Source organism: Esox lucius, chromosome 3 (genome assembly GCF_011004845.1).
Source record: "Esox lucius isolate fEsoLuc1 chromosome 3, fEsoLuc1.pri, whole genome shotgun sequence".
NCBI lineage: Eukaryota > Metazoa > Chordata > Actinopteri > Esociformes > Esocidae > Esox > Esox lucius.
The window spans coordinates 6,415,353-6,440,339 of NC_047571.1; the positions used below are offsets into that span (position 1 = coordinate 6,415,353).

The 24,987-nt window shown below is 40.9% G+C and overlaps 2 protein-coding genes across 5 annotated transcripts in view; both read right to left on the reverse strand.

Annotated features, from left to right (window-relative positions):
- Positions 1–14,087, reverse strand: part of LOC105018361 (nuclear receptor coactivator 2) — a 44,649-nt gene extending 30,562 nt beyond the window's left edge. For 2 of the 4 annotated variants that reach the window (XM_010883718.5, XM_020045326.3), the window contains exon 1: positions 13,854–14,069. The gene's annotated coding sequence lies outside the window, so the exon portion shown is untranslated. Of the gene's footprint in view, positions 1–2,612; positions 2,852–13,853 lie in introns of those variants that run through there. The other 2 variants (XM_020045324.3, XM_020045325.3) reach the window with 2 other exon arrangements.
- A 910-nt stretch (positions 14,088–14,997) lies between these two features.
- Positions 14,998–20,077, reverse strand: lactb2 (lactamase, beta 2). The gene is made up of 7 exons (XM_010883703.4): positions 19,875–20,077; positions 19,541–19,704; positions 19,227–19,350; positions 18,028–18,206; positions 15,976–16,124; positions 15,727–15,814; positions 14,998–15,374 (listed from the first exon to the last, which is right to left on the reverse strand). Exons 1-7 carry the CDS (start codon positions 19,994–19,996, stop codon positions 15,328–15,330), a joined length of 873 nt encoding a protein of 290 aa, XP_010882005.1. The 5' UTR covers positions 19,997–20,077; the 3' UTR covers positions 14,998–15,327.
- Positions 20,078–24,987: the final 4,910 nt, after the last annotated feature.

Consider the following 24,987-nt stretch of genomic DNA (forward strand, 5'->3'; position numbering starts at 1 on the left):
ACCCACAATATGTAACACTACTCTACCTTTGAATTTTGAAAACAAAGCATTTTTCCATAGACGCAAAGTACAACCCATTTTTTACCTGGCAAACATAAGTCTGTAGTAGACTGCTAAACTGTATAATAATCACTATAGGTCTAGTCTAATCTGCTTCTCTGGCTAAATTGGGGAAAATGTCAGTGATTTTTGGAAACAAATCTAGACATGCGCCCCAGAGTTCGCACATCAATGCCGATAAACGGTTCTGGACAAGAGATAATTTCAATAAGTAGGCTACTAAAGCTGTATGTTGTCCATTATATTCAGCATCACAGAAGAGAGTACAGCTCAAAACAGTCTCACGACTCCTCCGCTTGAAGAATCACCAAAGAGCCTAGAGTGATTGAGTATGACAGACCCCCAAGGAATAGGTCCACTTACATAGGCTTGATTCAGACAGGTGTCTCTGAAGAAAGTATATCATTGTGACTGGAAAATCTCAGACAACCAAGAGCCTAACAATCAGGCAGTCAACACTAATCCAAGAGGCTGGGCGTCCCTTTCAATCCTCAGTGGACAGCTCTGGGCATGTCCCAGGTGGCAAAATAGCATATGAGCACAGGTAACTGGGGCACTTACATGCCTATACAATGTCATGCATACATATTCAAACACCTGATCAATTCTCTAATATTACTGAATTACAAATTCGACAATCTATTTCATTCTGTTCGACAATTTATACTGAGACACAGACACTCAAAATCAATTATTGCATGGTTTGTTTGACGTTTGGGAATATTTGTAAGGAAAAAAAACAAGAATAAAAACATACGCTGCTTTATAAGAATACATTTTGGGAAACTCTGATACACACCCGCTTGGTTCAGTTTGAAAACACTTCTTTTGTGAATCCTAAAACGAAATAGAATATCTGGAAGACTGTTGAAGTTCCTAAAAAGAAAAGGAGTCACTCATGTTGACAGTGTAGAACCAGGCAGATGTTATCTGCTCAGCCTTGTGTCCACTGCAGTTAATCAGGACAGGCATTTTTAACAGCCTTTAAATTGTGTTTTCTTCATTTTCCAAGGGGCTTGTGACACTTGTGTGCTGGAATGCGCAGCAAACGGCTGTGTGTGTACTGCGAAATGGAGTACAAGTCCCAGTACGCTCATCGTCAATGACCCACTTCGGCCCTCTCTCAACTCAAAGCCCAAATTGCTATTTGAATAAAAGCAACCAGTCAAACACAGTAATTTACTTAAAACTATAATTTGGACTAATTCAGAGATCCATTTCTGTACACTGACAGAGCATATCAAATTGGTTTAATTTCTCTCCCTCCCTCCTTTTTTAAAACGTTTTTTATTAAGATTAGGCTATGCTTAACGGGCTGATGGAAGGAAACATGGAAATAACAGGCAGAACCACTCATTACAGCCTGTGTGGGCTTGGCAATGGCAGTCACAAATGATACCCTATTGTCTACACAGGCCAGGGGGACTCTGGTCAAAGCAGTGCACTACTTTCAGCATAGGATGCCATTTGCAAAAGCAGGACTCGACCCATGTTTGATTGCATTCGGGATGGAGCCGGATCAATACCACAGAACACACACGTCTACCCTGTGGCTCCCACATCTGCCAGCACATGGAGAGGAATCCCGTCACACGGCAACTTTACAGTGGACATAATAAGGCCAACAAAATTAATGGCTGCCTCACAGCAGCGTTGTAAACACCGGTCTCACGCTGGCTTTGACGCAAACCTAAGCAGCATCGGTGGACAGACAGCCATTTGGAGAGCCTGGTTACAGATCCGTGTTTGCTTACTACACAGCCCTACTTGGCGAGCCAAACGAGTGACAGGGCAAAAATGACTCGCACTCAGGCTACACCACACGGGCTCGGAAATCAAACGGGCAGACAGACCCAGCAGCCGCGTTGCTTGGCAGAGCAGAGTCACATGGAAGATTTGTTGACTGTCAGGGGCACCTCTTTATCCCCTATGCTATGCTGTGCCAGGCAAAGTGCAGGCTGGGTGTTAAAGAGCCAAGTTCACCTTTCTCAGCCCGCCTTGGAAGGGATGCCCCATGACTAGTAGCATGGCTACTGCATGACTGTTGAAAGAAAAGAAAATCTAGACAGTCCCTAGAGAGAAGGCACTTAATAGGTAATAGCATGCCATTTGAGACACACGCCCGGCCCCTCCCATCTATCACGACAGGATACAGAAGCCTTGATTCCCCACTGTCAGAGTGAAACCGTCCACCGTTATTCAGGCATAGCATTCTTGGCAAAAAGGCGCTCCACACAGAACAGTTGAATCCCAGGCCCCTGATCAGACTTGTGGACTTTGCGGGTTGTTTACAAGGGGCGGGCCCTGCTCCGCTCAGGTCACGTCAGCAGTGATCAGGCGGCTGAAACCACATAACGTAAAGCTAATGGAATGTACTGTGGACATCCGTAACACAAGTCACGGTTTGTTGTGTTTTAAAAGCACCAACACAGGCGAAAGCTCACACAGGCAAGTGCTTAAGAACAAAACGGCAACAAACTGAACATTTCTACATAAGCAACTGTCATCTAGCATTGCAACTTTTTTCTTCATGCCATTCCTTAAGTACTCACCCCTTTAACCGAATGTGGGTCCATAAGTCCAGCGACTGACCCATGGCAACTGTAGTTTCCAATTCACCAGAAAAAAGGGCCAGTGGTCCACCAGTACCGCAGAGTGTCGTTGAGTTCTGGGGCAGGCCGACGGTCACAGCGCCCTAGGCGCCGCACAGTAATGTAGACAGAAGCACATGCTGGAGGAGGAACGTGCGCAAACAGCAGATTACCTCCCGTGTCATCTGCTCCTAATGACAGCTGACAAACTGAAGCCCAAATCCCCTCCGAGCCGCCGGCCCTGATGAGCTCCAATCCCCTCCCCCCCCACTGCTGCCTCGCCACGCCCCCCTCCCCACGGAAAATCCAGCACAGCCAGAGAGTGGAACACTCGAAAATTCCAATAGCTTTTGACACCCGGCCCCCGAAAAGTGGTTTCCTTTTGCACCAAGATAATGGCCTGCTCTTGTCACATGACACAACGCAGAGGCAATAATGGGTTGGCAAAAGAGGCGGAGGCACTGTGTGTGTGTGTGTCTGTCTGTCTTAAACAGGAGGCAGCTGGCTTTCGTTTCCCTGGCCCGTCAACCTGCAGAGGTCTCTCTTCACTTTCACTTTGCAGATCATTACATAACGACCTCCACATTTTGCTTTACAGCTGTTTCATGGAATATAGAACAGCCAATGGTCTCGTTGTCGTAGAGAAGCGACCGCCAGTACCACTGTAGGACAGTCATTTCCAGGAAACTTAGGTCCGAGTAGTATTCTCTACAGTTGACTACAGCATCCGGGGGATGCTGCTGCATCGACTTGCCTCAGCTTACATGAACAGGACCCTGCTCTGGCTTGGTCAAGGCTAATCTTAGTGATGGGAAAACACTAGCTGGTTTTAGAGTAGAAATAGGACTGAGAACAGTCGATTTTGCTGACTCACTTTGGCCTGTAAAACGCATTGTTCTAAGTGAACGTCTCCCAGTGGTTTCCTGCAGGCATTATGGGTCGTCACTGTGAGGCACTACGATGGTAGTCAGATTCTCACAAACGAAAGTCAGTGTAAGGAAAGTTCAACTGGTTTGAAAGGAGTGAGACAGGACACAGAAAAGACAGAGAAAAAGCAAAGCTCTACACCTTCTGCAGTTGATTGAATGTGCGGGTGCCAGTGCAACTTGGTGACCTCAATGTGAGCAGCATGACACGAAACTGAGTCCAACAACCGAAAGCACCGCAGTGAGAGAGCGAATGAAAAAGGGGAAGCCAATATCCCCTGGAACGTCCAACTATAAACATCTGCCGGGGCTTGCTTGGCCGCGCGTGTGTTTCAGGAGAGGTTCCTCAGATTGGTATTGTATGACTGGCCCGGCTCATTCAGTTGTGGAGTCTACAACAGGCTGAAGCAGGTTTTAGTCTCAAACCGGACAGCACTTAAAAATGCACCTGCTCCCGGAGAGGACAGGAAGGCGTGGGGAGGACAGCTGCCCCTAAGACCAGGCCCTCCACACCACACCGGTCAGAGGTTTGACCAAGGCCATATGATCTACGTGCACACGCACGCACACGCTTCCATTACTGCCTTTTCAGTTTCTTAATGAAATGTCTATGCAAATAAGCATATTCTGCTTTCCTCCATAAAGGATAGAACATGTTATCCTCTACGCAATAGGCCACATTATTGCGTAGAGGATAGAGCTTTCGTGTGGCAAGTTATTAGGCGATATGACTAATTAATATATTATGAAATTAAAATAACCAAATTCAGTGAGAAAAACAGGCTACAGCACCAAGAGCAAACAGATAGGTTGGCTTGCTAACCAGCTAATAATCTGAATGGCATTTCAAACTTGTTCTTCTTAATTTGCCTAGCTATCATTAATTTGCTGTGATTAGTTCAGTTTAGCAGTCAAGACAGCTACTATGAACTGGAACAGTGAAGAGATAAGCAATCAGGCAGGTTGCGATCCCTCAAATATATCACTCACAGACGAATAATCTCCACTTGCGTGCTTGAGCTGCAGCTCTGCTTCTCAAAAAGTGGAAAGAATCCAGATTTAAATCCAATAAACACAAACATTTTGTAGATGAGAAGACAGAACAAAAGCTAGAATAACTGATGTTAAAACATGCAGATTATATGTAGCCAAGTACAAAATGAGTGCTTAACTTAAACAGTATATTAATCTGTCCAAAACAATTGACTCACTGCTCTTTATTTCTAAACGGCAAACCAAGCACAAACAAACACACAAATAAAAGTTGAGAATCTATATTTTAACTTCATAGTAATTGCTTGACTTGAAATTCTAATCTTTTGGAGTACAGTCCCAAAAGCAAAATGCTTCACTGTCCCCATAATTAAAGGCATTGCGTTTTGAAAATCACATCTTTGACTGTTTCTTGAAAACGAGTGCACGATTATTGTATTCATTATTACTATACAGAAGATTTCTGTCCTCGAGCTCACTTTCCAACCTTTTAGTGTGTATTTATCTCCCATAAATACACCACATTCAGGAAGATTATTATTTTATGTTTGGAAAACTATAGTGCAAGCTTAATAATTCTAAACACTTGATTTAAGCATTTCCATGTTTCATGGTTAGTATGCCTTCTCATATTTACATCCTGTTAGGTACATTTATAGAGTATTTGTCACACACACACACACACACACACACACACACACACACACACACACACACACACACACACACACACACACACACACACACACACACACACACACACACACACACACACACACACACACACACACACACACACACACACACACACACACACACACACACACACACACACACACACACACACACACACACACTTAAATCCTCTTCAAGTGGTTACCATTATGCTACCTCAATCTCAAATCCCTCACATAGCTACACTAATTTAGGCTACAAATGTCCACCCTGTAAGTTTCCACCCTGCTAGCACTATGCAATGACTATGGCATTATGCACCTACAAAATAATTTATGTGCCTAAGACTGAACAATATGCTTTTGAGAAGTGTCCTTTTTCTAACAAAATACAATAACATGGTGAGGCACTGAAAGCCACAACTGCTCAGTGATTTTCATTTTCTGAGATTTATTTTTACAGTTATTGGTTAGAGAATTTCTCATTACATTAAGGATAATTTCTTTGTCTACATTACAGGTGTCTACATGGCTTACATGTATAACTTAAATCTTCACAATGTAGGAATGGGCACTGAGAGCCAACATCTCTAACAATGAAATAAAATGGCATGCGCAATGTGTGTTACTAATTCTGCAATCTTTCTATCAACAGTTGTCCTCTTAAACTGACCTCATTTTCAGCCTTTTCCATTACTTCAGTGTTGAAGCGGCAGTACTAAGTATCTGCTGACCTCAATTACACCAGGGGCATTTACCAAACTTATATACGACTCCTGCTTTGTCCTCAAAAAGTCAGTTCAACAAGAGAATGGGCATGCCTACCTTTACAGCAACAAAATTACATTTTGGGATTTATTTTACATAAACAGATTAGCCGGCAGAAAAAAAGCATCAGACCAACACGGCAGAATTAATTACAAAGGGAAACATTTCCTTGATTCTGGTACCTATCTGTCCAAGAGTTTGTTAGCTTGCTAACATCAACCTTGAGTTGGCTTTGAGTTAGTTAACTCTCAGTCATTGAATAATATTAAAAAGTTCCTCCATAGTAGCCCCTATGAATTCCGTAATTTAAAGTTATAAATAGCCTTAACACAAATGTAATGCATGTCATATCATGATGGCAAGAAGCCAAGCCTCCTTTCATGTCCACCATTCAGTTTGCCGGCAAAATCGTGTCCTGCACCCTACATTTGTCTGTCAACCAAACTGCTTCACCTGCATGGACTGGAGTAATTCAAATAACAAATGTTTAAACAAGAAAAGGAACAGTGCAAGCCTAGTTCACCCAGTCTGCAATTATAAGGGATGAATGTTGTTGCCCTCGCTGGATTCTAACCGGGGTCTCCCATGTGACAGGCTGTGTCCTTAACCAATACGCTACTAAGCTACACGCATGCGGAGGGTTGATAACATTTCTTAGTAAGTTTATTTCCACCACAAATAGCATCTATGAACTATATGGCTCCGGCTTGCTAGAATCTACTAACTTACTACTCGGAATGGTTAAGAATTAGACAATCGCTAGCTAGACTGAAGATTAACTTTACACTTCCAAAGCCATTTCATGGCACAACAACGTTAGTTTTTCTTTCATTCGTGAATGACACTGATACAATAACTATCAACAAAGGAGACAATAACAGACTTTTTTGTCAAGTGAGAATTGTTCTCTCAAATGTGAAGACAAGAGAATCGTGGAAACCTCTCTTTTTCGAAGTACACATCCATGCATGCTTTTTGGGGTAATATAGGCTAGATAGTGACGGCCATACGAGGCTTCATTACTGTTCTTCTAGCAGAAGGATACTATGCTAGCAGCCCTAACTGAGAATTTATTTTTCAGACAAAAAGCCATAGTTTAAATATATAAGGCAATATAGTTAGCAATCTGGTCTGTACATTGTTTAATGTCCGTTCCAATATTGTTCGTATCTGTTCTTTTTTACAGACTAGATTGTTAACTATATTGTTTTATAAATTTCAGTGATGGCTTTTATTGTGACAAAGAAAATCTGAGTGCTGCCAGCATAATATCCTGCTGCTAAAATAACGCTAATGAAGCCTTGTTTTGGCCATCACTAAGGCTAGATCAAACCCCTTGGGCAGTAAAACACTCGGTTTTCCACTATTCTCTCGTTTTCTTCACATGACGAAAAAGTCAGTTATCTTCACCTATATTGATAGTTACTGTATCGATGTCATTCACCTATGAAAGAAAAATGAATGTTTTTGTGGCATGAAATAGCTTTGGGAGGGTATATATCATCTTCAGTCTCGCTAGAAATTGCTCAATTCTTATGACTAGGTAGTAAGTTAGTAGATACTAGCAAGCCTACTACTGGCTAATAAACTGTTAAAACGGCCAGAGCCAAAAGCTATACATTTTATAGACACTATTTGTGGTGGATGTCAACTTAAGAAATGTTAGTCAGATTAACACAATGCTTAATGATGTCTTGCGAAATATTCAAACTTGGCATGATGTTAATGCGTGACAAAATGATCTAATGTTGAGATGCTATAGCGACATGGGCAAATGTATAGCACCGTGGCGTAGGGGTTAAGGGCACTGAAACTGAAGTCATTTGGTACAACCCTCCGCAGATAGTTTCAAGGTTTGTCTGTCAAAATTAACAGTATTTATAAATGTTAGTAAAAAAATTATGCTGGCCATGCTTTTGCATTGGTCTATTTCACTAAACTGCAATATGGGCAAGACATTCTATGCAGAATCGTTTTAAATAATTAAAACCCAGGAAATTCTTATTCAGTGCAACCAATATTAAGTCATTATTTTGGATTAAATCAAAATGATTACAGCCATGTTGCTGGACGTGACATTGTGGAGAAACATGAGACCCGCTGGTAAAGAAAGGTTTTCTGGTGTCTTATAAATATTTGATTTGGAAATTTTACATTTCCACCATGTCAGATTTCAATCCACAAAATATTATTCAGTGTAACTTCATATAATAGCACAGTTGTGCTAAACAATATCAAAATGTCTTTCTATTAAGTTATTGATTTATTTTATTGAACACACTATATAATTTTAAGTAAAAACATGTGTCTGTTTTGTGCAGTTTTAGTGAACACCAACCACTTACACAGAAAAACTATTAAAAACTATCCAATTAAGGTAGAGATGCATCTTAAATGTTTTTAATGCTTAGCCTTTTATTTGACTGTCATATTATAAAGCAAATGTCATTGACGTCAGCAGGACACAATTTTGCACCATAGTTCAAAGACGTTTTCATAAAGATTTTATTACGGACTGAAAATTAAGCAGCGGCAATACCTGCAAATGCATTGACTAGAAGTAAAGCTGCTAGTTGAAAGATGTTGCCATATAAAGCTTCTCTGCCAGTGTGTGACACCAAATATAAGCACTGTATGTTGAGTATGTCAAGGGGTCTCAATGAGCTGTTTGGGAACCCCTGGTGTAGATAACATTTAAAATAAATAACACTAGAGGAGAAATGAAACAGGCAACAGTCAAAAGGGTGCAAGTGAGAAAACTTTTGAAAATGCACCACTTTTGTGAAAGTGTCTCAACCAGAGTACTTTTTTTGATGCAAAAAGTAGTCTAAGCATATGTTAAAATGAACTCATTGCAATAACAGTAGCAGTGGGTTCTCTCCAAAGAATGGGGCACTCCCGAGATAATTCACAATCTAACTGATGAGATACAAACAAAACTGTATACAGGTGACTATTAGCCAAGCCATGACAGCATCTCATCCTAAATTTAAAATGGAGTGATTAATGAGGTTACAAAATAAATAGTTTCCAACCATGACCTGCGATTTGGGAATGTGTCGTTGGTGTTAAATGCACCTCTTTTTCCATTATTGGATATAGTGTGCAGATTGTTGGCAATAAACATTTAATCAATTATAGTCTTTAAAAAAAAACTAAAATGGAGAATGTTCTGAAAACTAGCCCAAGGCATTGTATTCGCACTTTCATTTTGCATGTTAACGAACTTTGGTAGTTAATATTACATTAATCCTTTAAATGGTCAATTTGAGTGCAATAAATTAGCTCAATATTTCCAAGGTCAAATTACACAACAATCAGTGATGTTGGGAGTTAAAGTTCACAAAGTTGTGTGTTTTGAGGTGGAACGACCCCTATTGAATTAAAAGGCTGGGGCTGGGCCAATGCAGTGGAGACTCAGCCCTGTGACTAGAGCACCAAGCATGATTCACCATCAGGCCGCTGACCGTATGAGACGCAGCAGACGCAAGCAGGTGCTCTGACGTATTCCAAGTCCTCCACAGAACCCATCGGAAATGAATTGAAAATATAGGAGCTTCTGTTATTAGATGAGGTTAGTTTGCTTCTATAGGGCATGTGCAGACAATAGACAAAACCCTTTTCCACACAAAAATTTAATAAATAGAACTCCAACAGAGCTTGGTCATTTCAGTCTGGCTTTTCTCATTGCCCATAGTTCTAGATCTATACCCATCACAACTTTTAATATTCAAAAAGCCACACAAAAAATATAATATATATATATCAAACTAAACACAGGCGCTGCTGTTGCACACGCACGCATCAGTGACACAGAAACTCCGGCTCTTAACAAGGACAGGTCAAATCTCCCCGGTTGGTCAGAACGTCAGGATTAGCATGTGATGCTGTGTGTTTGAGAGCCGCAGTGCTTTCCTGCTGGTGTAACATGATCCGCACAGAACACAGCTAAGCACCGGGTAGAGACAGAGAGGGGATGGGTGGGGGAGTGCAGCCCACAATGTCAGCTTTCAGGTGATAGATGATAATCAATTTGAAAGGAACAATTCAAAATAGAACTCCAAGCTATGCCCAGGCTAATCTCATTCCCAGACACTTCTGCCCAAAAGAACTATAACTGACCAAAGAGTAAATTAAATGTAGCCCATTCATGATGACGAGAGCAAAAACAAACATTTAACTCTTCTATAAAACTTTAATGAAATGTAAGCAGTGTGCCTCTCAACAGGCCCATCGTCACATGTTCTGTGTTTAAGTTCCATGTTCCTCACAGCTGATCCTCGGTCAGGAGGAGTTCACCACTCTTTCCCTCTGGAATGAGCCAATGACAGGACGGCTCAAAGAGCAACGCTGGCTCACCCAGCTCAATTGATTGGGTCCAGTCATATGACACACACACACACACACACACACACACACACACACACACACACACACACACACACACACACACACACACACACACACACACACACACACACACACACACACACACACACACACACACACACACACACACACACACACACACACACACACACACACACACACACACACACACACACACACACACACACACACACACACACACACACACACACACACACACACACACACACACACACACACACACACACCTCTCCTGGTTGAAGGCTTGAAGATATGGGCCTCACAGCCTGGGCAGCCGTCTCTGATCTTTGGCCAAGTGCTTACAAGTCATTACTCAATTGAGTTGACACACAATGCTGGCCATTCGTTTCCATTTGTCTGAGGTAGACTTTGACCCCCACCCCCCCCCGCACAAATCAGACATCAGATCAAATTTTTCTCAAACAGTTCAAGCCTTCCAAGCGGTACGTCTGATCCTGGATCTGTTGACTCATCCCCCCTTTCCTCTTTGTAGTGTTTTCTAGGCATTTTAGGTTTCTAGTTATAAGTCTGATTATCAAGAAATACCACAGTAAAGCACATGTAATTGTCCTTAAATTGTGTATGCACACGCATGTATGCACGCACCTACCTACCTACCTACCTACCTACCTACCTACCTACCTACACATACAAGCTTGCTGCAATACCTACTTCCAGGCTATTATTATTTAGTGTTACCAAGCAACCAGATGGTACTGGATGGTGAACTGGATGTACGGGAACTGTGCACTGCTAAAGTATGTGCTGAGTAAACAGACTAAAAGCTTTTATTTCAGAATTACAACAGAAAGCAAGTGTCCAGCCTTAGCAACCTGAAGTAATTATGGTATTGCAAAAAGTGCATATTGCCTTCGGTTCTAACGTCAGGAATGATTACATTGAGTACGCCACCTGCGAATAGCAAAATGTATAACTGTAAAACATCCATCTCAACTCAAAACCTGAAAAATCCATAGCCAATATGGCACAATCAGGAGGTCAGGTTGGGAAGACTTCCATATGCATACCACTGAATTATCTAGATTATTCCAGGCTACGTCATGCAATCCCTGGAAACAGAACAGTCCTAATGGACAGGGAGGTTAACAGGTGACGTGCTCCCAAACACACACACACGTATGTGTGAAGAAGCTCTTCTCAGAGCAACTCGGGATTCCCCAAAACAACCCTGAACGGTCCTGCAAAGCAAGCCGACCAAGCAGAGGTTGCATCCAAGCCAGCCGGGCCTGGCCGCTGGTGCCACTGGGTGTAGCACAGGGGCCACTTTATCACCAGGGCCCTGTCACAGAGACGCAGAATTATGGCCACGGCTCAAACCAAATTAGCACTTGTTATGCAACCCTGGACTTGGCTCCCGGACCACCGGTTCATTCTGCAGCATTCTCAGTCACTCGCTCTAGTTCGCTGTGGGGCCTAGGAACAGTTCAGCCCAATGGGTTGTAAGCTGGCTGTGAGTACCTATTGGTGCTGTGTGTGTGTGAAAATCCCTCTTTAGTAACAATGGCACGAATGCATTCTAAGGAAAATCATCATGTGACTTTTTCTGTCAACCAGTCTTTCCATCCAGTCCGGGCCTTCATTGTATGAACAGTGGTAGATTGCATATGGAGCTTTGCTGGGGACTTCCAAAGAAAAATAACATTTCTATCCACGAAAGAGAGAGGGCCTTCCCATAGTCATGTGACCACAGCACATGAAGCAACTCCCTACAATTTCAATGATCATTCAAGGAAATTAGGAACTAGGTGAGTATTATGTTGGGACTATGCAACTTTTTAATGCATTACAGTAAAACAAATGCAAAAGGAACAGAGGATAATCAGTGGACCCGCTAACTTGGAATTCAGATTCAGGCTAAGCCTGTAAAAACCTGCTAGAGAAGAACGGCGTTGTCAAGTGCCGAGCTCCTGCCCGTTTTCTTGCCATTGGTCCAGGCACTACTCCATCGCTCACATGGTTGGCTGATTCCAAGCCGATGAGGATCACTCTTCCGGACAGCTGCCAAACTAATGTTAAGATCCAGTCCTGCGCTGTTGCAGTTGTAAAGCTATGCAAATCAATGGCATCACTCCCAAATTACTCACTGTAGTGTCATGCACTGTATGTTTCAAGCACAAGCCAATTCCTCTGGATGAAAAGGCTATAAAATATTAGGCAAAATAAGACCAAAAAACTAAATAATACAAAGTAGTGCACCATTTACACATTCAATAATGAGAATAGGGAAAAGACAGTACATGTTAATCAGCAGCGTGATGCAATACCTTTCAAAGTTCACTACAGTGTATAACAGCAGCAGATAACAAATAGTATTTAAAGGACTAACGAAGGCCACTAGCCAACCATTAAAAGATTGGGGGAAAAAGGCTATTGGTAGACAATCTTTAGAACTCAAATAGCACTTTGATTTAATGGAGAATTTGCCTATGGATGAAATTGCCATATGGCCAGCTTTCTGCAGGCCAAGTCATTGTTGGTCCGCTGGCTCTGTATTCGATTGGAAGCCATTCCATGCAACTCAAACTAGCAATTCAATCCGATGATTCATCATGATTCACTGAGTAAACAGAAATGAAGACTATTGAGATAGTTGTTCCAACGGTCGAGATAATAGTCCCTCATGAACCGTCAACACTTAAATTAGGAGATCCCATTGTCAATATAAAAAAAAATAAAGCGAGTTTTATTTTGGAACAGTATCTGATGGGAAGACTTATATCACGTTCGCCATATGACGTCACGGGTAAAGGTTGACGAACAGTTCAGGAAGACCAACTGATATTCTGAGCGTGTCAACGTTCCAATGTTGCAGCTTTCAGATCACAAACGTTTCCAATAGACAGTGTCACATCGTTCACCAGACAGAATAACAATCGAAAATGTGTGCCTTAATTGCAGAGGATTTCCTACTTAAACTCGTAAGCCACAGTGACGTTCGGTCCTTCAACCACAAATGTTCTTTTGGTTTCAATAACCTCGTTTGCATGATGCAGTTAAATCCTCGAACTCCTTGCAATGTTTACCATCATGTCCGCTGTGGGCATGGCGCTATGTTCAATACGCGATCTTCAAATTAATCTGCAAATAGAAATCTCCTTCAACTTTTCTATGTGAAACTGAAACCCATTAGCCAAACTCGCAAGCCAAACAAAATCTGATTTACAATACTAAGTTAACACGTTTAAAGTTGAACTTAATTAAAAAGCACGTTGTAAAGCTGAACTAGTGTAGGACTCATCCCCGAACCATCTAACGAAATACTGTAGCTATCTTGCTTCAGATAAGCGACAACGCCGCTCGCCGATGCACACTGACATTTGTATTGTACAGCATTAATTTTAACTAACTGCACAAAAACATACTTATTCCCTACCAAATATATTCATTGTAAGTTACTCTAAATAACTTACCGTAACTTGAAGTCCCATAAATATAAACTGCTATGTCAGGACCTTCGGATTCTGGAATCGGTAGTGTAACAGCACTGCCGCCATGTTCCTCTGCGATGACTGGGTGCTTGTTTATCTTACCAGTAGTCCTCCCCCACACGCGCAGGGCACCAGCACTCATTACCACAATAGACTTTGCTGCTCACAGAACAGACGGCCAGAATGATGACACTGCAGCCAGCCGTACAGCAACTGAAAGGCAGCCCAACTGATATCAATGCAATGGCAGTTTAAAGTTTATTAACCACAAATAGAGGTTCTTTCCGATGTATTTAAAACTTTAATAGATTTACCCTGGTGTGCTTACTTAATTAGAAGTGATAGTCACTTGTGTTGTTTGATTTCATAAATAAATCATATAAACGGAATATTTAAAATGGAAACTACTCAACATCCTTCATTTTTATTTTATTAACAAAAAAAATACAGGTTATTTTTCCATGAAGACTCCACAGCTACATAATGTGTTTGCTATTAGTGTCCAGACAGCCACACCTGCTGCTGATCAAGGACATAATTAATATGCATGTGCGTATATATATTACCTGTCTGAAACAGCCGTGTTTCTTTTTGTAATGTGTTGACATACGTTGGAAAAAATGTCTACACCCTGATTCTGTCTCTTTTTAAATGTGTTATGTATCTGTTTTATAAGGTTTCCGTGTTAAGATGTTTACCAACCCAGAGTACATATGGAAAGGAGCTAGCTGAATTTGGTGCATTTATTTCTCATTGATTTCTAGGTTGTTGTTGTGCATGGTCCATTCCAAATTATCATAAGACAAAATTGAGGGGGCTTTAGTGATATTTTATACATTTTAAACCTACATTGTCTAACACTTATTTCATTTGAGAGTTCAGGCTCCATACAGTTATTAGAGGAATATTAACCTACATATTCAAATATTCATGGACCAATACTGTATCGTATTGTTAAGAGCAAAGACCCTAAAAGCTGGAAATATCCCAATGTTTTCTCATTGAGTGGTTGTATGCTTGTCGATGCCTTTATGGTCTGGCATCCTACTCTGCACCTTATTGTCTAGTTCACTGGGTTAATTTATTCCCAACTCCTTGATGTATACTGACACCTAGTGAGGCCTTCTAGTATAGTCAGAGAGACAATCAATTTATTGCCATGGTTTGCACAGTTTGACATAATACTTTTTCATAGACTTTGATTTTGGTTGAAAATGAACACTTTTCACAGCATTTGTATGCATACGGATTTGAAAACAGATGTATCAACATGCCCAAATGGCATTTTAAAACAGTATGTTAACAATGAATGAGAGGAAGCCACCAGAACATGACAAGCTCCCTGGTATGCTGGGCCATCTATTATCATCTTCCATCTTCTATAATTACAGTCACATTCTCACAAACACTCGTCAGGCCAAACAGATTCTGAATCTCATGGAAGCTGACATGCAGATCACAAGTTACTCTTCCATTTGATGTATTGAGAGGAATGGTCACTGGCTGAAAGAAAAATAGCAAAACAAATGTGTAAGCATCTTGAAAATGGTATCACATTATTCAAATTATGTAACAACGTTATGTCATAATATTAAGCGGTATGTGGTACATGGCCAATATACCACTGCTAAGTATTGTTCATAGGCGCATTGCAACATCGGCTGCCTGGATAGAGCCTTTAGTGTAAAGCCATAGTTTATTGGCCAGACAACACAAACTCCAGAGGTGCCATATCGCTTATCGGTTAACAATGTAATTGCAACAGTAACATTATGTCATTTGGTATAGTTTCATTAAAACAACTCCCCGCCAATCAGTTTTCAGGGTTCAAACCGTCTATTTCATAAGGACATACCAACGATTATCTTTCCCTCTTTCTCAAGTTTCTTCAAGTGATGAACAAGGTTGACATCTGCGGCTGCATGAAGATGTTCAGGTGTCTCCTTTTAGGGGGGAAGGTCAAGCAAAGGTTGTACAATGGGCTGTCAATTTGCAGAGCAGAATGTATACAAAATGTATTCACAATTCTGGCTGGATCAAATTCTACAGCCAAAGCATTGTCAGGCATAACACCAAGAGTGTAGAACTATCAGATATAAAACACCTTATAAACGACTTTGACCAGTTCCATAGATGAGCATGCTTTCCCTCCAGCTGCCTGGAGGACACTGAGGATCTGTTGCTCTCTGAGGTTTCTGTGGCTGATGTAATGCTGGATCTTTGAACTGGCATCTGGGACCACAGGACCATGACCTTTAGTCGGGGGGAAAAAGCCACAAAGAAATGTTCGTTTGTACAGTATGTGAATGAAAAGGAGTTACATAAATTCTATTAATATGCAAACTAAGAAATGTGAACTGAGAGCACTCTGGAATAACATTTTCTATTCAAGATGTTATGTGGGAATTTGTGATCAATCAAAAAAAGCATTGGTTTGACAGAAGTGTTCCAGAAAGGCGCAGAGAAATTACTGGTATTTATGATTCCAGATTTTTTATTTATATCCATTTTGGTAAAAAAGTGTATTTATTTAATTGGTAATTCAATAATTGTTACTATAAAATCAACAAACACATGAAACTTCAACCTTCAATTACAGTTTTCTCAGTGCTTAGGCTAAGTCTCTGAGTAAACAGAACAGAGCAGGGCAGGGAGGGAGCAAGAAAAATGGATTTCATTGGGGTTGGCTAAGTGAAATACATTATTAAGCTCCCTCCTTTTGAGTAACACAGACAGTTTGCCTCAATATACACTACCGTTCAAAAGCTTGAGGTCACTTCATAATTTCCTTTTTTCCCATGAAAACATACATGAAAATAGTTTGAATAGGAAATATAGCAACATGACTAGGAAATATTGTCATTGACAAAGTTAGAAATAATTATTTTTAATTGAAATATCAACTGTGGCCTTCAAATTTTGCTTTCGGCAAATAATCCTTCATTTGCAGCAATTACTGCCTTGCAGACCTTTGGCATTCTAATTGTCAATTTGTTGAGGTAATTTGAAGAGATTTCACCCCATGCTTCCTGAACCACCTCCCTGAAGTTGGATTGGATACAGTCAAGCTGCTCGCACAACAGCTCGATAGGGTTGAGATCCAGTGACTGTGCTGGCCACTCCATTATAGACAGAATGCCAGCTAACTGCTTCTTCCCTAAACAGTTCTTGAATAGTCTGGAGCTGTGCTTTGGGTCATTGTCCTGTTGTAGGAGGAAATTGGCTCCAATCAGGCACCGTCCACAGGGTATGGCATGGTGTTGCAAAACAGAGTGACAGTCTTCCTTCTTCAAGATCCCTTTTACCCTGTACAAATCTCCCACTTAACCACCACCAAAGCAACTCCAGACCATCACATTGCCTCCACCATGCTTGACAGATGGCGTCAAGCACTCCTCCAGCAATTTTTCTTTTGGTCAGCGTCTGACTAATGTTTGTTGTTATCTGAACCTTATACTTAGATTATTCTGTCCATAACACTTTGTTTCAATCGTCCTCTGTCCAGTGTCTGTTCTCTTTTGCCCATCTTAATCTATTCTTTTTATTGGCCAGCCTGGCAGATACGTCTTTTTCTTAGAAAGTCAGCATCCCGAAATTCGCATGAAATAGTCTTCATTTCACAGAACAAGAACAGACTGAAGAGTTTCAGAAAAAAGTTATTTGTTTCTGGACATTTTGAGTCTGTAATCGAACCCAAAATTGCTGATGGACAAGATACTCAGCACAACAGTTTTCAGCTGTGCTAATAATTATAATTATGATAATATCATACTATTTCTGATCAATTTTATGTTATTTTAATGTGACCCCAAACTTTTGAATGGTAGTGTATGTAGCAGCTAAAAGTGAGCATGAAATTGCGTGAACATATGTTATTTCTGGGTGACCCTTAAAAAACTATTGAAAAACAATCTAGAGGTACCTTCATACTGCACTCCTGCTGTTAATTGTCAACAAGCACTGGCTATTGAAATACACTGGCTGCACTCACCATTATAAAGGCTGGAAATCATTTTGTGAAGTGCACAATTATTCTTCGGCACAATCAATACTAACTAACGGTGAAAAATGGAAGCTAGTAACTCTTTTTATTTGGTACCAAATTGGAATTGAGGTATCAATTCTTGTGGCATCCTAAACACATAATGTCAGAAACCTGGGTAAATTAGGTCAGCCTGCAAGTCCAGCAGGATTTGCAGGGATTTCATGTAATCATAGAGGTCTTCAAACACAGCCGTTCCCTCCCCCAGAATACAGTCTCCTGAGAAGATGGCCTTCTCCTCGTCCAACATGAGCGCCATGTGGTCATCTGTATGTCCTGGGGTGTGAAGGACCCTGCACAGACCGACGAAATGAGACGAAGACAAGCGAAAACACAGACAGAGGGTTGACAGACAACAGATGATGAGACACTGTGACAGAACAACCGAGCTATGATCCAGTGGTATCACTCCCAGCTCCATACACATTAACATTTGAAAAGTAAATTTACCCCCCACTCCCCGGGTGAATTGGTCTTTGCTTTTCTCTTTTTGACTGTTGACTTATACCCTTTGACAATGATGGTGGCAAGAGAGGCATATGGAACCCATGACGTTACCCTGGGCTTCTTTGAGACTTCTATAAACATTCTTTCAGTGTGAGTTTGGTGGCATGACCTGTCCTATTTAGATTGCCAGTGTTCTGGAATTTTCTCCATTTATAGATGATAAGTCAAACAGTAGAATGATGTACTTCGAATTGCTAGGAAATGGCTTTCTGACCCCTCCCAGACTCAAGTTCATCAATAAAATTTCTTCTGAGGGCCTCGGATAGGTCTTTTGATCATTTTTAATCTATATTGAATGGACCCTCCCAAGTTACTCTAATGCTTTTCTAATAATCTGCACCTGTTTTGGTGCACTGGATTGTAATTTTAGCCACGTTATGTGATGTTATTTGTATAGTTGTACTAACATTTTTGTCCAAATAAGGAAATAGAATTTCTGTTCAGTTTAATTGCATAGATGGTATTGAAGTTACTTTTTTGTGAGCTTTGTTAAATTGGGCAACATTTATCAATGAATGTGGTTTGAATTGAGCTTAAATGTTCAAATATTTAAATAAAGACAACTTTATTGTCTGATCCAGCACAGATCAGAGTTCAATACCGTTTCTACCCTTTGAAAGCCTCCTCTTCTCCGGTCTCCCTACAATTCTTAAAGACCTATACAAATAAGCAAGGAAAGTGCTTGACCACTCTCCTTTAAAAAAAAAAATCAAGATAGTGGTGTGGACCAATAGATTCATTTTAATAAAGGCATAATAAAGTCGGTACACTGTCACTTGTAGATTAGCGTTATACAATCAACTCACCTCAGTGTGGCTCCCTCCGTCTCTATGATATCACCATGTTTCAGGTACGTGAAAGTCTTACTTTCTCCTATTCTTTCATCAGTTGGAGAAGAGCGAGGGATCTTGCTGACTTGTAAATTTGAACCTGCATGGGATAATAGAAAGCGCATAGGCCTCTGAACCTGTTGTCCTGTGGCTGACAAAATGTCTGCATCCCAAATAGCAAGCCTATTACACAGTGCAATACTTTTTGAGGGTCCTGGGAAAATACGGTTTGTGTAGGAAATACGGTTTCGCAGATGACAGTTATGCATCCCCGTGTCACTCTCTTCTACCTTCAATAATATCCCTGCAGATGTCTGTCACTCCGCCTATATGGTCGTGATGCCAGTGGGTGACAATGATCTCCTGGATGGAAGTGTTGAACTGGCTCAAGGCTTGTTTGAGACTGTTGATGTACTCGGGGACGGCAGGCTCTCCAGTGTCTATCAACACGCGTCTAAAAATAATTAACTGTGTTCATTTCATGCAGCGCATCTTCAGTCGTTTCGATATTATACAATGCTCAGATTTCAAATTATAAATATTAAGAGATCTTTTCTACAATTACACCTGCGCCAACTTCAAAGGGCAAGCGCGGCCAACAACTCTGAAAATAAAATAGGCTACCTTTTTCCCGTTCCAACTAAATACGTATTTGTTCCTTGTAGTGTCATCGGACTAGGATTACATCCCAGGATTCGCACAACTCTGGAAGACAACTGCTCGATTCGAGGAAGTATGGCACTCATTGCGTGACGGTTTATATAATTGTTGTCAATGTAATGGGAAAACGGGAATTTACTTTGAACTCACAAAAACATTAATCACGAGGGTTATTTCCGGTATGACGTCTAGCCTCGTTTCCAAAATAAATGTAAGGGTTGTAAGATGTAGTAACTGACATAGGTCAACAGGTGGCGCCATTGCCATCTTCAGAGATTACATGCCTGCAGACTATTCTAGAGACTGTACGATGAGTCTTCATTGGTAGCCTATGTTTCAAAATATATGCATTGCCTTGGCTTAATAAGATGAACGTTTACAACACAAAAAAACAAGAAAATATTTTTGTACCTCTAAATTAAACTTGTTTTTGTGTAAGCTTTTGGTTTTCTCATTTGATATATTCATTGGGTTTGTCCAGCCCACCCAAGTAGAATGACTTTCTGCTAGACAAGCAGCACACATTTTCAGAAACGTATACATACTGTAGATATATTAAAAGATTGGCTTTGCAGTTGCATGCATTATTAGCCATATAGATGGTACGTCTATGCTATGCATAACATAAAGAACAACCCGGTGTTTTATGATGCAGTAGAACATTGATTTTATTCATTCTATTACCCTCCTTATTGCATGCTGAGTAATAGTACAGTCATTACAACAAGGGATCGATACAGTCAAATGAACCCATAAAACTGAGATAAAGATGCAGCCATAAATCGTACATTGGGCCCAACAATCCATCCCACTGACTGCTGTATTTGATATTTGTCTCTCATAAATTGTGACCTATAAAACTGCCCGCTTGCTCTATATAATATTTACAGGAGCGTTGAGAGGTAGAAGAGACCTTTCCTAAATGAAATGGATCCTGCCATCTGTGCATCTGGGCCCCTTTCTTCTCTACTCCCTGTAATTACATAACATAATGGCTATGCAATCTGCCTGTAATCTCACATTATCATCACTTCACTTTCCTCCGCACCTCGCTGACTCTCTCCTCACTCCACAGCCACTAATTCAATAGAAATGTAAATGACTGAGCAAAAGAAAGGAGAGAAATTTAGAAATCCCATCTTTGTTATTTACATGCCTAATCTCAATACATTGTTCTGTTGGGAGTTCTGTGAAATGTGAATGAGCTGTAGAAGGTAAGTTAAAAATGAGTGGGAACTGAGAGCGTTTGAAGACTGTATTGATTAATGTGTTTGGTTACAAACATCCCAGTGGTCTTGTTCTAGGCCTTCAGAAGACTGGTATTCAGACATCCACCTTATTATCCCTGTAGAAATATCATTCCACCCTTCATAATTCATAAAAAGAAGAAATATAATGGCACTAATTTTATCATAATTTATTATTCAAAATGCTTAAAAATGTGGTGTAATTACATTTCCCATTTAGAAACTTAATTTACCAATGGATTAAATGGAGGGAGAGAAGAAGAGCGACAGAAACAGAGAGAAGCACACAGAGAGACAGAGAGAGAGACAGAGAGCGAAAGACAGAGAGAGAGACAGAGAGAGAGAGACAGAGAGAGAGGAGGAAAGAAACCAAGTGATTGGCCCGAGACACCGGCTGTTAATAATGCATGACCAAGCAGGTGTAGCAGGGTGAGAGTTTTAAATATGGATTATGGATAACAGCCGTTTTAGGATGGATGCCTGATGTGTAATCTCTCCATCGTCCTTTAACACCTCGCTGCAATCTACGTCCATGAATGTTTTATGGGAGCAGTCAGGAGGATGCTGAGTCACAATTATCTCCTCAATATCCCACTTTGAGTGTGTTGTTATTAAAGTATTATTATCCAAATACAGACAATCTCCAGTTTGACAATGAATATTATATTCTTACTGTACTCTATCTATTGGCTGTTTACTAGTCACCGTTCAGAATCCTTGTATTCAAGCCATATGTCAATGACTTCACCCTTTCAGTCTTAAATCCCCTCAAATAAAGAAGGCATCCATGCAGCTGGGCTGTTCAGATCACAGTGATGGCGTTTTCTTTCTGTTTGCTTGAAATATATCAAACATTTTCTGTCCCCTGACAACTCTCTTAACCTTGTGAAGGGTGCTTGACTAGTTACCGTCCCTCCTCTTGCTGTAACGCTTTTGTGCTGTGGTCTATATTTGCATCCCAAATGGCAGCCTATTCCCTATCACAGGGCACTAGTTTTGACCAGGGCCCCATAGAGAGATGGGTAGGGAATAGGTTGTCATCTTGGATTCAGCCAACGTATTGTTCTAAAAATGAAGGCCGCCAGAGGTCATATTGATATATTCAACATATTCTGAAGCTAAAACAAATCAGTAGGGTTGACAATTCACACTAGCAGTAAGGAGCAGGATGCTATTGAGCTATCCAATCCTTCTTGTGCCCTGTCTTGGCCACAGCGCTGTATCAATACACCAGCCCAATTCAATACCATGTGTATAACAAAGCTCTCAGCTGAGGTGCAGGCAGACAGCCTTAGGATTTGTCTGAAATGGCTCAGAGCCGTATTGAAAGTAGTGGACTACATAGGACATAGGGTTCCATTTGGGATTGCATCCAGACACAGTTAGCCTACCTGACCTTACTTTACCACATTAGCATTCTCCATGTTTCCATGTCTGCCTGCTCCTAGCTCTTCACAAGAGTGGGCTGGCTAGATATTGCTTAATGAGTTTCATCAGCAGGAATACATTAAATCCTGTCACACGGAAAAGCAATGAGGGCTTTGTAAAAACATATTCAAGTATATTGGTTTTCCACACTGAATAAAACCTCCCTTGTACTTGAGAGAGCAAGAGAGCTGCTGTTTGGCACTGCTGTTGAATATCCAGACCTCATCATTTCCAACTGTCCATGTCTTCTCTTCGCCTGCTTCTCCTTAATTACCATGGTCTTTGATTAGTGCTTGACTATCTGCATGTACTGAACACAACACGCTGCCATTACAGAGAGCATTCATTTTTGAGGGATTGTGCATCATTGTAATATTCAGTTATGTATGTTCTGACAGACTGACGTGGTCTAGAAACTGCAGCCTCATGCTCTAATTGAACACAGGCTACAATACCTTGAAGATCCATCACGTCTTTCTATTCTGTTAAATGTTGCTGTTAAGCAGATTGAAACATACTTTTATTTGATAGCCTATATGCAGGTGAACTACCAACTACCATGTCTGGTCCGTTCGTTGTAAGTTGAAATTATGCAATATGGTGTATGGCGCTTGCAAATGAACAAGGGGTGAATGTCAAAGGTTGTTACTCAGCTGCTTGTGTCTGTGTAGGACTAAATTACAGCTGTTCCATTTGCCAATACGCTGATTCATGGCAGGCCCGTGTCTCAGTCAGATCTGGACTCCAGCCAACTAGGGGGAAACCGTCAGACAGTAGCAGGAAGGTGCTGATTAATCCCAGCAGCTATGGAGAAAAATCACGGTGAGGAATGAGAGGAAAAAGAGAGGGAGAAAGTGCAACCAAGGCGTCCATCGCTAAATTGTTAATAGAAGGGGAGCAGGCTAAGGTGTTGAAGCATAAATTGAGTCCCTTTGAATCCCCAAAGCTGTAGGCAAACAGTATGCACCATTCTGTGGTTGGCGAGGATCCATGGCAGCGCTCCACATGTGCAGAAATCAAACCGACACATGAAACCGAATAGAGAAAGGCAGATCAATCCAACGCAAGGGCAGGCCAATGCACGGCTGGTTACCCAACACCCTTTTGCTCTTCGCGTGCCCATGCCATGAGATTATGTTTTATTTCTCTCTCCCCACTATCATATTTAGCCAAGTTTATTTAGATCTAGCTTTTTAAATAGAAAGGTGAATGTTGTTGGCCCTCAGAAAATGCTTTCAACTTTCCAATTCAGATTTGTATCACAAGTTGATAAATATTGAGTATCTAAGGGCCTCCAAAGTGTGATCCTTGCTTATTGCATAGATGTCAAGAGCACGATCCTACTGTTTTCATTTAATCTAGCAATGATTAATTCTGCCTCGTTTAGAACGAATACATCATTGTCCCAAATGTTACTGAATAGTGTCCACGTATTCCCTATGGAACCAGATCCAAACAGTTGCACTATGAAGGGATTAAGGTGCCATTTGGGACGAACCCTATGTATGAGAATGAGTCAGTGCCTTTATTTTGAAGAGCACATTGAGAAGCCACCTGTCAAGGGAGCACAGTTTTCTGATCTTGATCCAAATGAGCCGTGTGTCACCCTGTCATTACACAGGCCTGGCTAGCTCTTTAATGGGGTCTCTACCCACACACTTTCTCATTTAGAATTGTTTCAGTTATGCTTTCTGAATTTTAATTTTAAAGTGCTGAATATTCCTCCCTCCTCCGCTAATTCCCCAAAAGCAGGGGGACAGCGGTGGCAATGAGACCTGATGAGGTTCCATGTCATTTTCAAAGGAAAATATCTTTTTTTTTTATCTCTTCATTAAGAGGGAGCTGTTTTAACTTCCTGGAGATATAAGCCACGTCAAAGGGGATATCTTTGATTAGTAAATGCATTTTTTTACTTTAATATTAATCATATGCATGTTAGACGCTTTAATAATAACCCATTCTCAATATCTGATTCTCAACATTGGGTAAAATAGACACATCCTTCTATGTATCAAGACGAACCCTGTTAATCACATCACAAACAACTACACTTTGATTTTGATTGAAATCATCTGAGATGAAAGCATTTGCAAAAGATTGGCTAGTAGAGAATTGAGACATGAATGAGCATTGTTACCTTTTGAAAGGACAGGTATAAGCTAAATCCTCCCCTTTCATTCTAGATTAAGCCAAATAATGAATCTGTAGATAATGCCCACCTCTGGCCTGGGAATAGAAAGCTGTTTTTTCTGTCAGATGCAAAGCCATATTGGATTGAGTCAAAGAAGTTTAAGTTAAAAGCAAGCTTTTCCCCCTTATACCATATTATGTCCCTTTATGGTGGACTGGTTCTGGCTTTATAAATTCCTGCAGGAAAAACTCCAGCTGGCAGAAGTTATTCC